The sequence below is a fragment of the Mobula birostris genome, chromosome 6, assembly GCF_030028105.1.
Source record: "Mobula birostris isolate sMobBir1 chromosome 6, sMobBir1.hap1, whole genome shotgun sequence".
Classification (NCBI taxonomy): Eukaryota; Metazoa; Chordata; class Chondrichthyes; order Myliobatiformes; family Myliobatidae; genus Mobula; species Mobula birostris.
In genome coordinates this window covers 151745224-151758390 of record NC_092375.1, presented here as the reverse complement: position 1 = coordinate 151758390, position 13167 = coordinate 151745224, and the positions used below count along the sequence as shown (strand labels likewise).

General features: G+C 37.9%; 1 protein-coding gene across 2 annotated transcripts in view; it reads right to left on the bottom strand.

The window, feature by feature from the left end:
* The window catches only part of dnah7 (dynein, axonemal, heavy chain 7), a 309070-nt gene that overhangs the window by 130980 nt on the left and 164923 nt on the right, over positions 1-13167 (bottom strand). For both annotated transcript variants that reach the window (XM_072261643.1, XM_072261644.1), the window contains one exon: positions 2485-3357. In XM_072261643.1, the coding sequence (XP_072117744.1) occupies positions 2485-3357 (873 nt within the window). The remainder of the gene's footprint in view (positions 1-2484; positions 3358-13167) is intronic.

Below are 13167 nucleotides of genomic sequence, written 5' to 3'. Positions count from 1 at the left end.
TAATGAAGGGCAGGTCACCCCTGATGAACCCAATTGAATCATTATGAAAAAATATGATTAACATGGTAAACAGGAAAAGTTTCTATAAATACTATTTACTGTACATGCGCTTTCAAAAGACAAAGAGAATGCTATCTAAAGATGAAACTTAAAGAATCGAAGGTAAGTAATTGATCTGGTAGGAAACCATCTGAATGGCAACTGACAGAAAGCAGGAGGAAGGTGCAGGCACTCTAAAGTTCAAAGTTCAAAGAAAACTTTATTATCAGAGTACATGCATATCACCACATACAACAATGAGGTTCTTTTTCTGCGGGCATACTCAGCAAATCTATAGAACAGTGACTGTAAACAGGATCAATGGACAATAAACTGCAAATTTCACAAATGGCAGTATTTTCACAAATTGTTGACAACTTCAATACTGCAGTGGTATGCCACAAATACTAATTCAAAGTTCAAAGTAAATTTATTATCAAAGTACATATATGTCACCATATACAATGCTGAGATGTGTTTACTTGTGGGCATACATAGTAAATCCAAGAAGCACAAGACGCAATGAAAGGTCACAGCCAACAAGGTGGACAAACAACCAATCTACAAAGGACAACAAACTGTGCAAATACAAATAAATAAATAAATGAACAAACAAATAAGCAATAAATATTGAGAACGTGAGATGAAAAGTCCTTGAAAATGCATCCCTAGGTTGTGGGAACAGTTCAGTGATAAGGCAAGTGAAGTTCAGTGAAGTTATTCCCTCTGGTCCAAGAGCATGATGGTTGAGGTGTAATAACTGTTCCTGAACCTAACGGTGTGGGGCTTGAGGCTCCTGTACCTTCTTCCTGATGGCAGCAGTGAGGAGAGAGCATTGCCTAGGTTGTGGGGGTCCTTGATGATGGATGCTGCATTTCTACGACTGTGCTTTGAGTCGCTAATGGCATTAAGTAAGCAGCATCTTAAACAGTGCTGATGCATACAAAAAATTACAAATTGATATTAGTGGACAATGGAGTGGGAAAACCTATTGCTAGTGTGGTGGGTTGTCATAGTTTGTAGTAGACATTGCTAGAATGCAGAGTTAGGCTGAGAAGTAGCAGGTTGAATTCAATTCAGTGTGAAATCGATTAAGTGTGAAATGATTCACTTCAGAAGGTCGAATTTGAAGGCAGAATACAGAGTTAATGACAGGATTCTTTGTAGTGTAGAGGAACAGAGGGGTCCATGTCCATCGATCCCTCAAAGTTGCTGTGCAAGTTGGTAGGGTTGTTAAGGAAGCATATGGTGTGTTGCTTTCATTAGTCCAGGGACTGAATTCAAGAGCTACAAGGATAATATTGCAGCTCTATAAAATTCTGTTTGAACTACACTTGGAATATTGTATTCACTCTGAGTTGCCTCATTTCAGGAAGGACGTGGAAGGGTGCAGAAGAGATTTACCAGCATGCTACCTGGACTAGAGACCATGTCTGATGAGGATTGGTTGAGTGAGTCAGGATTTTCTCTTTGGAGCAAAGGAGATTAAGATTGATAGAAATGTACAAGATGATAAGAGATGTAGTTTGAGTGGATACCCAGAGACATTTTCTCAGGGCCGAAATGGCCAATACCAGTGGGCATAATTTTAAGGTGATTGGTGAAGAGAATGGAGTGGGGGGGGCTTTGTCAGAGGAATCTATTTTTTTAAATATAGAGAGCAGTGGGTGCATGGAATGCCCTGCCAGGGGTAGTGGTAGAGGCAGAAACTTTAGGGGCATTTAAGAAACTTAAGGATGATAGAAAAGTGGACGGCCATGTAGGAGGGAAGGGTTAAATTGATCTTACAGTAGGTTAAAAGTTTGGCACAACTTCTTGGACTAAAGGGCCCATAGTGTGCTGTAATGTTCTCTGTTCGAGTTGACTGCAATAAGCCCAAACTAGATTGCACATGGAATATTCAAAAGCAAAATGCTGCTTTTCCTGGAAATCTGAAATAATAACAGGAATTATTGGAAAATATAGATCAAGCAGAATTTACGGAAAGATAAACAGGGTTTATATCAAAGACCTATCATCACACCTGGAGGACCATATTTATTTTCTGACATGACACCTTTGGAATGCAGACTGATCTTGGAAGAGTACACTAGGAATTTACTAGAATAACACAAGATAATGCAGCAATTTGAGACAAAACTTTTAGGGTGAAGTTAGGAAAAAAAATCTTTAAGATAGGTGTACAAAAAGTTTGAAACCATCTTCAGCAAAAGGTTAATAGATAATTTTACAAATTTTTAGTTTTACAACTAAGATCGATAGTCTTAGTTAACTGAAAGTATTAAGATACAGGGCAGAGACTGGTTTAGGAAATTAGGTGACATAGCAGAGACTGGTTTTTAGGAAATTAGGTGACATATCACTTATGATTTCTTTGAACAAACAAACTTTAGGACTACATTGTCTACTATCCATCATTTGTCAAAACAACATGTGAGCACTTACCTGAAACCAATTTATGGTACAACAATTGACAAGCGCAGGGAACTTCCTCAGCCTGTTGCGGAAAGCATCTCCAATTGGGCTCATTGCTAAAACCACATGTAACTGATTACGACAGCGCTCAATAAACATGTTGAAAAGTGCCAATGGACTCCCATCAGTCTGTTTTGATTTATCTCTTTGACGATCAATTAGACGCATGCGTTCACAAACCTCCTGCTTCTCATCTACTGCAAAGAGATTTGGCACTTCTCCTGCATTCAATAAATTGTTGATGTCTTCTAGAAATGACTCTTGTTTAATCTGAGTGTCAGTAAATAAAAAGACACCTTGCATTTCACCTTCTGTAGCCTTACGGAATATTTGTTTTAAATCTTCACGCCATTCATAAGAACCATAACTCTTGGAAATTTCCACTTGAAACAGTATATAGTCAGCCATATGTGCTGCAAGCCGGGTTAGTGACTGACGGCCACTGCCTCCAACACCCACTAAAAGAGCATGACTATGTGGCTGCTTTAGAATACGGGAAATTCGACAGACATGCTCGATTGCAAATCTGAATATAACCAGATTCATTGGCTTTTTACTTATATTATTAAATTCATCCAAATGAGCCTCAACCACTTTCCTTAAACTGGTGAAATCAAGGACTTCCCTATATCCCGTGTCTTCACCTTTTGGGTCACTGAAATCACAAAACATGAGACTGCGAAGTTCATCTTCCATCACTTTGCCATCACCATTAAAGTCCAGGTGTTTGAACAGCTCAACAAAGTTCTCCTTCAGCTGGCTTCCCATTACGGATTGGAGACATTCAACAAGCCAAGCTCGATCTCCATCATCCACCAAGCGATCATAATAGACTCGTAAAATCTGCATTTGGTTACAAAATAATTGCAATTAATCTTAATTAAAGAAAGGAAAAATATTTTCATTTAAGTAGCTGCTTTTGCACTTCACAGACCATCCAAATCAAATTAAAAGAAACGTATCTCATAATCCATAATGAGATACCATAATCTATATCTCATGCTTGGCATATCCTTCATTCTACCATCTTTCACATTACAATCAAGCCAGGAAATAATCATAGGTTCAAAAAGGAGTGCTGAAAGGCTTGTGGAAGCAGCTCCAGGCAAACTGAAAAATATAGACCAACCTAGTTAAGCTGCAAACAGAAATACAAGTGTGTAAAATGATATGAATATTTTAGAATAGATAAGTTAATTATCTATTTCTATATAATTTCACGATTATACGTTATACTTTATTGTCGCCAAACAATTGGTACTAGAATGTACAATCATCACAGTGATATTTGATTCTGCGCTTCACACTCCCTGGATTATAAATATTAAAAATAGTTAAAATGAGTAAATATTAAGAATTTAAATTATAAATCATAAATAGAAAATAGAAAAATGAGAAGTAAGATAGTGCAAAAAAACCGAGAGGCAGGTCCGGATATTAGGAGGGTACGGCCCAGATCCGGGTCAGGATTCGTTCAGCAGTCTTATCACAGCTCTGCAGTGATGGCACACCTAGCTGTGAATGATGATGGACAACTCAACACCTTAGGACACGTGGTAATTCAAAGATCTTCCCTTTTGTCAACAATGGTGAAGCCCGGGGTCACATGATGTCATGCCATTGATCGGGCGCTTCCCTGAATAACTCCTACAAAAACTTCTTTACAACCTGTTTATTAGACTCTCATATAACTTTAATAAAAGCAATGGTTAAAAGGAAAAATCGTGGAAATCCTACTGGCACTATTGCTGCCGGCCTTGCACCCCTGGGAGCGTCTGGAGTTGAGGGACACAGGAGCAATCGTGATGAGGCCTGCTCGTCGGATGGTTCCTCTGAGCCTGCAGAAGGTCCGAGGACTGCGGCAACGCAATGCGGTGACGGATTGGGTAGCGACCTCGCGGCCACGATTCATGAGTTGGTCGATGCAGTCCGGACTTTAACTGGTAGGATGGACAAATTCAAGAGTCATTTAGACCTTATCATGCAAGAATCTAAGGAAATGAAGCAGACTTTGGAATCTTTAAATTTGCAAAACCAGGATTTAGAAAGTAATACGAAGGATGTTGTGAATAGATTACAGAGCATGGAAAAAGAAGAAGATTCCTGGAGGACTGAGAAAGTAAAAATAAGTTCCGGAACCTGGGCCTCAGGACTCAGATCTGTAGGTGGATCTTCAACTTCCTCACAGACAGGACCCAGGCTGTAAAAATAGGGGACAAGCTCTCCAATACAATCACTCTGAGCACTGGTGCCCCACAAGGCTGTGTACTCAGCCCCCTCCTATACTCACTGTACACCCATGATTGTGTAGCCAAGTTTCCATCAAACTCAATATATAAGTTTGCTCAACTAACACACATCAAAGTTGCTGGTGAACGCAGCAGGCCAGGCAGCATCTCTAGGAAGAGATACAGTCGACGTTTCAGGCTGAGACCCTTCGTCAGGAAGTTTGCTGATGACACCACAATTGTAGGCCATATCTCAGGTAATGATGAGTTTGAGTACAGAGAGGAAATTAAGAAACTGGTGGCATGGTGCGAAGACAATAACCTATCCCTCAACGTCAGCAAGATGAAGGAATTGGTTGTTGACTTCAGAAGGAGTAGCAGACCGCACAACCCCATTTACATCGGTGATGCGCAAGTGGAACAGGTCAAAAGCTTTAAGTTCCTCGGGTCAATATCACAAGTGATCTGACTTGGTCCAACCAAGCAGAGTTCACTGCCAAGAAGGCTCACCAGCACCTTTACTTCCTGAGAAAGCTAAAGAAATTTGGCCTGTCCCCTAAAACCCTCACTAATTTTTATAGATGCACCGTAGAAAGCATTCTTCTAGGGTGCATCACAACCTGGTATGGAAGTTGTCCTGTCCAAGAGCGGGAGATGCTGCAGAAGATCGTGAACACAGCCCAGCACATCACACAAACTAATTTTCGGTCCTTGGACTCACTTTACACCGCATGCTGTCGGAGCAGTGCTGCCAGAATAATGAAGAACACGACCCATCCAGCCAACATACTTTTCGTCCCTCTTCCCTCCGGGAGAAGGCTCAGGAGCTTGAAGACTCATACGGCCAGATTTAGGAACAGCTTCTTTCCAACTGTGATAAGACTGCTGAACCGATCCTGACCCGGATCTGGGCCATACCCTCCAAATATCCGGAGCTGCCTCTCGTTTTTTTTTTGCACTACCTTACTTTCCCTTTTCTATTTTCTAATTATGATTTATAATTTAAATTTTTAATATTTACTATCGATTTGTACTCCAGGGAATGCGAAGCGCAGAATCAAATATCGCTGTGATGATTGCATGTTCTAGTATCAATTGTTTGGCGATAATAAAGTATAAAGTATAATGGATAAACTGGACTCCCTTGAAAACAATAGCAGGAGAAATAATATCAAAATAGTGGGTTTAAAAGAGGGATTGGAAGGAAGAGACGCAGTAACTTTCTTTCAAGAATGGATCCCCAAAGTTCTGGGGAAAAAGCATTTTGACAAAGAATTAATTATAGAAAGAGCCCACAGGACTTTAACCCCCCCCCCCCCGATCACCTCCAGAGCAAAGGCCATGCTCTATACTTATACGCTTTTTGAAGCACCAAGATAAACAGAAAGTATTACAAGCTGCAGCAATAGAGGTCAGAGAGAGAAATGGCCTACTAGAGTTTGAAGGGGGAAAGATATTCTTCTTTCCGGATATTAGTGTGGACTTGTTAAGAAAAAGGAAAGACTTTGACTTAACAAGGAGGTTATTAAAGAATAAAGGTCTTCAATATTCTTTATTTTATCCAGCAAAGCTGAGAATTACTCTGTTGGATGGAGGGAGGAAATTTTTTTTACTAACCCCCAGGAGGCGATAAACTTTATTCAAAAAAATCTGAGACATCATGATTCAGAATATTCTTCTGGAACAAGAGGCCTAGAAAGATGTATCTTGGACAAAATATGTGAGAAAATTATTTGATTTTCTTTATTAATATAGATTAATTTTAACAACATTATAATCTTGAACTTTGAATCTATATGATTATGGACGAAGACTATTATGATTTAAAATATTGATTATAGATGGTCTTTTTGGATTATACTACTTAGGAACGATATAGTTCATCTAATTTTGTGATAACTGGTATGAATAGTTTTGATTATATAGATGCCATCTTTTGATATGTTTAATTTTTGGTATGCTGGATATGTATTAAGTTGCAATATTTAGGGTTATATTTAGTAAGTTTCTTTGAATTCTATTCTTTATTTGGATATATTGCTATACTAATGATATTCAATATTATAGATTCTGTCAGATATTTAGTAATAACGGGTGTGGAATATATTTTATTTTTATAGATATTTAATTAAGGAATATTGGGGGAGTGGATAATTTTTTCGTCTCTTTTTTTTAAAAAAGAGATTAATTATGTTATATGTTAAAGAATGTCCACCTTTAGTGCGATGTTTATTGGACCCCACAGTAAGCGGGGTTAAGGCGCTGTGGACTTGGAGCGCCAGTTGGGAGGGTTTTTCTCCCTTTCTTTTCCTTTTTTTAAATTCTTTTCTTTTATTTTCTTTCCTCTTTGGTTTCCTTTCTATTTTCTATACTCTATGGCACTAAATATCTCAAAGTCACTCAAAGAAGTGGGATTAATTTATACTTCTTTTTGTGGGCAGGATTTATCAACCAATAAAATCTGATAACTATGAATAGAGCAATTAAATTTTTAAATCTTAATGTTAATGGGATAAATGGACCGATAAAAAGGAAAAAGGTCCTGGCATATCTTTAAAAACATCCTATTGCTATTACCTTTCTTCAATAAGCTCATCTTACAGTGACATAACATAACAAATTAAAGAGAGGATGGGTTGGTCAAGTAATAGCATCCTCCTTTAATTCTAAAGCCAGAGTGGCAGTATTGATAGGGAAGAATTTGCCAGTGAGGGTGAAGGGTGCTATCATCGATCCGGCCAGGAGATTTGTTATGGTCAATTGTCAAATAAATTCAGAATCCTGGACACTTTTGAATTTATATGCCCCAATTATGACGACGAGAAATTTATCCAAAATATTTTTTTGAAAGTTGTTCAAGGATATGAAAATATCTCAATTGGAGGGGATTTCAATTTTTGACTGGATCCAATTTTAGATAGATCAGTTAGAAATGTCGTGAAGGTCAGGGCAGCAAAAACCACCCAGGCCTTCATGCAGGACTTGAATATAATAACCATATAACAATTACAGCATGGAAACAGGCCATCTCAGCCCTTCCAGTCCGTGCCGAAATTGACCATAACAAATCTCCCGGCCGGATCTTTGATAGTTCCCTCCACCTTCACTGGCAAATTCATCGCTATCAATACTGCTAATCCTGATAACTTTGTGGACAGAGGGGGGAGTTAGGGACCAGGTTAGGGTTTACTGATTAGGGACAGAGATATATAGATGCTTGGACATGGCAGCATCCAAGGGAAAGCGACTACTCTTTCTATTCAAAACAATACGATTCCTACTCTAGAATTGACTTATTTCTAATATCAGCTAAATTAGAAAGTAGGATCATTCAAACAGAATGTGCCACTAGACTACAATCAGACCATTCACCTTTAATTTTATCAATTGAAATGCCTGATAAACAAAAAACATTATATAGATGGCATTTTAATCCTTTGCTGTTGAAAAGACCAGAGTTTTGCAGTTTTATTAGAGCTCAAATAGAATTGTTCTGTGAGACGAACTGACCCTCTACTGCCAATAATTTCGTATTATGGGGCACATTAAAAGCATGCTAAGAGGGCAGGTAATTGGATATGTTAAGGGTATAAAAAATAAATATGTAACAGAATTAAATGAATTGGAGAAAGAAATAACACAATTAGAAAAAGATTGTCAGAATTTAACACCAGAGGAAAATTGTAAAAAATTAATAAATAAAAAGTTAGAGTATAACACAAAACAAACCTATAGAATAGAAAAAATGATACTAAAATCAAAATAACAATATTATGAATTAGGAAAGAGAACCCATAAAGTATTATCTTGGCAATTGAGGGTGGAAGAAACCTCTAGAACAATAAATGTGATTCAAACAGGGGAAGGTAAGGTTTCATATAAGCCAAAAGCAATAAATGATACCTTTAAGCAGTTCTATTCAGAACTATATAAATCAGAATCAGTGGGTGACACACTGAAAATTTCTTGTCTAATTTACAACTTCCCAAATTGAGCTAACAAGATCAGGAAGAATTGAATGCCCCTTTTCCTAGGGATGAAATGGAAAGAGCCCTAGGCTTATTATAGGCTAATTAATCACCGGTAGATGATGGTTTTCTCCCTGAATTTTATACAGAATTTAAGGGTCAATTAATGCCCCTTTTTATGAGGGTTGTGACTCAGGCTGAGGAGACCCATACTCTACCGGAATCCTTTTCAACAGCAATTATTACGTTAATTCTTAAGAAGGATAAGGATCCGCTAAAACCAGCATCTTATAGGCCTATCTCACTTTTAAATGCAGACTATAAAATTATAGCAAAGGCATTGGTTAATAGGTTAGCTCGATAGCTGCCAAAATTGATTAAATTCAATCAAACAGGATTTATTAAAAATAGACAATTATCTGATAATATTGGCAGACTGTTGACTATATTATATTTAGCTAGGACAAAGGTGGGACCTGACTGTTGCAGTGGCTTTACATGCTGAAAAGGCCTTTGATAGACTTGAATGGGATTTTTTATTTAAAACAATGAAAAAAATTGGTCTAGGCCAAATATTTATAAATTGGATAAAAGCATTTACCATCAGTCCAAGGCCAAAATAATTATGAACGGGAAGATTTCACCAGTTTTCTCTCTACATAGATCTAGCAGACAAGGTTGCCCACTATTGCCATCTCTATTTGTTCTGGCAATAAAGCCATTGGCTGAGGCTGTTAGATGGGATCCAGACATAAGGGGGTTTAAAGTGGCCCAGGAAGAATATAAAATTAACTTATTTGCTGATGACATTTTAGTATATTTGGCTGACCCAGCCGGCTCTTTGGTAAGACTTAGGACCTTGCTGGACAATTATGGTATAGTCTCGGGATATAAAAAATTGGAATAAAAGTGAAATTTTACCATTAGGAAGACGAGACTATGCCCAATATCAATATGGCACTCAGTTTAGATGGGTTAAATTCAACATGAAATATCTGGGGATTAAGTTTGATAGTAATTTGGATGACCTTTATAAACTTAATTATCTCTTCTTGCCGCGGAATGTCGAGGAGGACCTACGTAGGTGGATAAACCTTCCCATCACACTGGTGGCCAGGGTAAACAGTATAAAAATGAAGATAATGCCAAGACCTCAGTATTTTTTTCAGTCTTTACCTATCTCATTATCCAATAATTTTTTTAAAGATTCTCAATGGACATATTCGTCTATTTTTATGGTCAGGTAAAATATCTAGAATCTCCATGGAAAAATTGACCCGGGACTATAAATTGGGTGTGTTAAAATTACCAGACTTTAAAAAATATTATTTAGCTGCACAAGCACGTTTTATTGCTTTTTTTTTGATGAGACAACTATTCCTTCTTGGGTTACAATTGGCTCACATATGGTAGGAGAAGACATGACAGAAGAATTTATATATAAATGGGACTCCAAATTAATTAAAAAGAAAACAAACAATCCTCTACTGAGACATGTAATTTATATCTGGGGAAAAAAATTAAACAATTTATGGGTCTAAAAAAAGGAATATCCTCAAAGACGCCTCTACTTCAGTACAGATTAATACCCATGACTCTGGGTAATAAATTTCTAGTCACCTGGTATCAACACGGTATCAGGTGCATTGAAGATTGTTATAATCAGCAGAAGCAATTTATATCTTTTAAGGGACTTAAAAATAAATATAATTTATCTAATAACACATTCTTCTGCTATCTCCAATTACGATCTCTTTTGAGGGACTATTCGGCTCCATCACTGGTCCTACCAAGGTACTCAGACATGGAGATTCTAACTCAAAAGGGGAATACAACTAAATTTATTTCTAATATGTATTCTTTATTCCAGGACCAATGCCCAAAGCTTGGTATATACAGATCCAGGGAGAGGTGGGAGTCGGACTTGGGCATTGTAATTGATCATCAATGTTGGTCACATCTACGTTTGGATAGTGTTACCACTCTTATCAACTCTAGATACAGAATGATACATCTTAATTTTTTACATCAGTTGTATCTCACACCTGAAAAAATATATAAAAATAAACCAGAAATTTCTGACAAATGTTTCAGGTGTGGCATAGATGTTGGTACCTTTTTGCATTCCACCTGGCTATGCACGAAACCGAGATCTTTTTGGATAGATCTGGGGGAGGTACTGGGAAAGATTCTGGGGATGGATTTCCCAACAAGAATTGTTTCTTCTGGGGAACATAGCAGTTTTGAAAGTTAACCTCCCCAGGAATAAATCCAAATTTATTAAAATTGCATTGTCAGTGGCCAGGAAATGCATAGCAGTAACATGGAAATCTGATTCCCTCGTACATATTGATCATTGGAATAAAGAAATGCTAAGTTGTATATGGCTTGAGAAGATTACTTATACTCTTAGGAATGGATACATTATGTTCATTGAGATTTGGCAACCATATTTGGTTTACTTAAATGCCCAGATTGTTTAATTTATTCATTTTAATTTTTTAAAATTAATATATCCCTTATTATAAGCTAGTTTCTTTAATTTGTATTTTAAACTGACTCTGAGAGCTGTATGCCTACTCTTCTTTTTCTTTTTTTTTCTCTTTTCTTTTTTCTTCTCTCCTTTCTTTCCTCTGTCTTTTATTTTTATCCTCCTTCCTTTTTTTCAAATGCGGGGAGATGGTGTTTCGGATAGGTGTTCTTTTTTTTGTCTCGGACTTATTAATGTATTTGAATTAATTTTTTTCAATATGTATTAACTGCTGTGTTAATTGAGTCCTTATATTTCTTCTTTAAAAATTAAATAAAATATATTAAAAAAATGGTGAAGCCCGGCTAAAGACAAGCCTGTAGCATTCACAACCATGTGCAGCCAGTGTGCATGATCTATTATCACTTCCACTAAGATACTTAGAAACCATAGAAACACTATAGCACAGAAACAGGCCTTTTGGCCCTTCTTGGCTGTGCTGAACCATTTTCTGCCTAGTCCCACTGACCTGCACATGGACCATATCCCTCCATATAGCTCCCATCCATGTATCTGTCCAAGTTATTCTTAAATATTAAAAAAGAACCCGCATTTACCACCTCGTCTGGCAGTTCATTCCATTCTCCCACCACTCTCTGTGTGAAGAAGCCCCCACTAATGTTCCCTTTAAACTTTTCCCCCCTCACCCTTAACCCATGTCCTGTTTTTTTTCTCCCCTTGCCTCAGTGGAAAAAGCCTGCTTGCATTCACTCTATCTATACCTATCATAATTTTATATACCTCTATCAAATCTCCTCTCATTCTTCTACGCTCCAGGGAATAAAGTCCTAACCTATTCAATCTTTCTCTGTAACTGAGTTTCTCAAGTCCCGGCAACATCCTTGTAAACCTTCTCTGCACTCTTTCAACCTTATTTATATCCTTCCTGTAAATTGGTGACCAAAACTGAACACAATACTCCAGATTCGGCCTCACCAATGCCTTATACAACCTCATCATAACATTCCAGCTTTTATACTCAATACTTTGATTAATAAAGGCCAATGTACCAAAAGCTCTCTTTACAACCCTATCTACTTGCGACGCCACTTTTAGGGAATTTTGTATCTGTACTCCCAGATCCCTCTGTTCTACTGCACTCCTCAATGCCTTACCATTAACCCTGTATGTTCTACCTTGGTTTGTCCTTCCAACGTGCAATACCTCACACCTGTCTGTAATAAACTCCATCTGCCATTTTTCAGCCCATTTTTCCAGCTGGTCCAAGTCCCTCTGCAGGCTTTGAAAACCTTCCTCACTGTCTACTACACCTCCAATCTTCGTATCATCAGCAAATTTGCTGATCCATTTTACCACATTATCATCCAGATCATTGATATAGATGACAAATAACAATGGACCCAGCACTGATCCCTGTGGCACACCACTAGTCACAGGCCTCCACTCGGAGAAGCAATTCTCTACTACCACTCTTTGGCTTCTTCCATCGAGCTAATGTCTAATCCAATTTACCACCTCTCCATGTATACCTAGCGACTGAATTTTCCTAACTAACCTCCCATGCGGGACCTTGTCAAAGGCCTTACTGAAGTCCATGCAGACAATATCCACTGCCTTCCCTTCATCCACTTTCCTGGTAACCTCCTCGAAAAAATCCAGTAGATTGGTCAAACATGACCTACCACGCACAAAGCCATGTTGACTCTCCCTAATAAGTCCCTGTCTATCCAAATGCTTATAGATTCTGTCTCTTAGTACTCCCTCCAATAACTTACCTACTACCGACATTAAACTTACCGGTCTATAATTTCCCAGATTATTTTTCGATCCTGTTTTAAACAATGGAACAACATGAGCCACTTTCCAATCCTCCGGCACCTCACCTGTAGACAGCGACATTTTAAATATTTCTGCCAGGGCCCCTGCAATTTCAACACTAGTCTCCTTCAAGGTCCGAGGGAACACC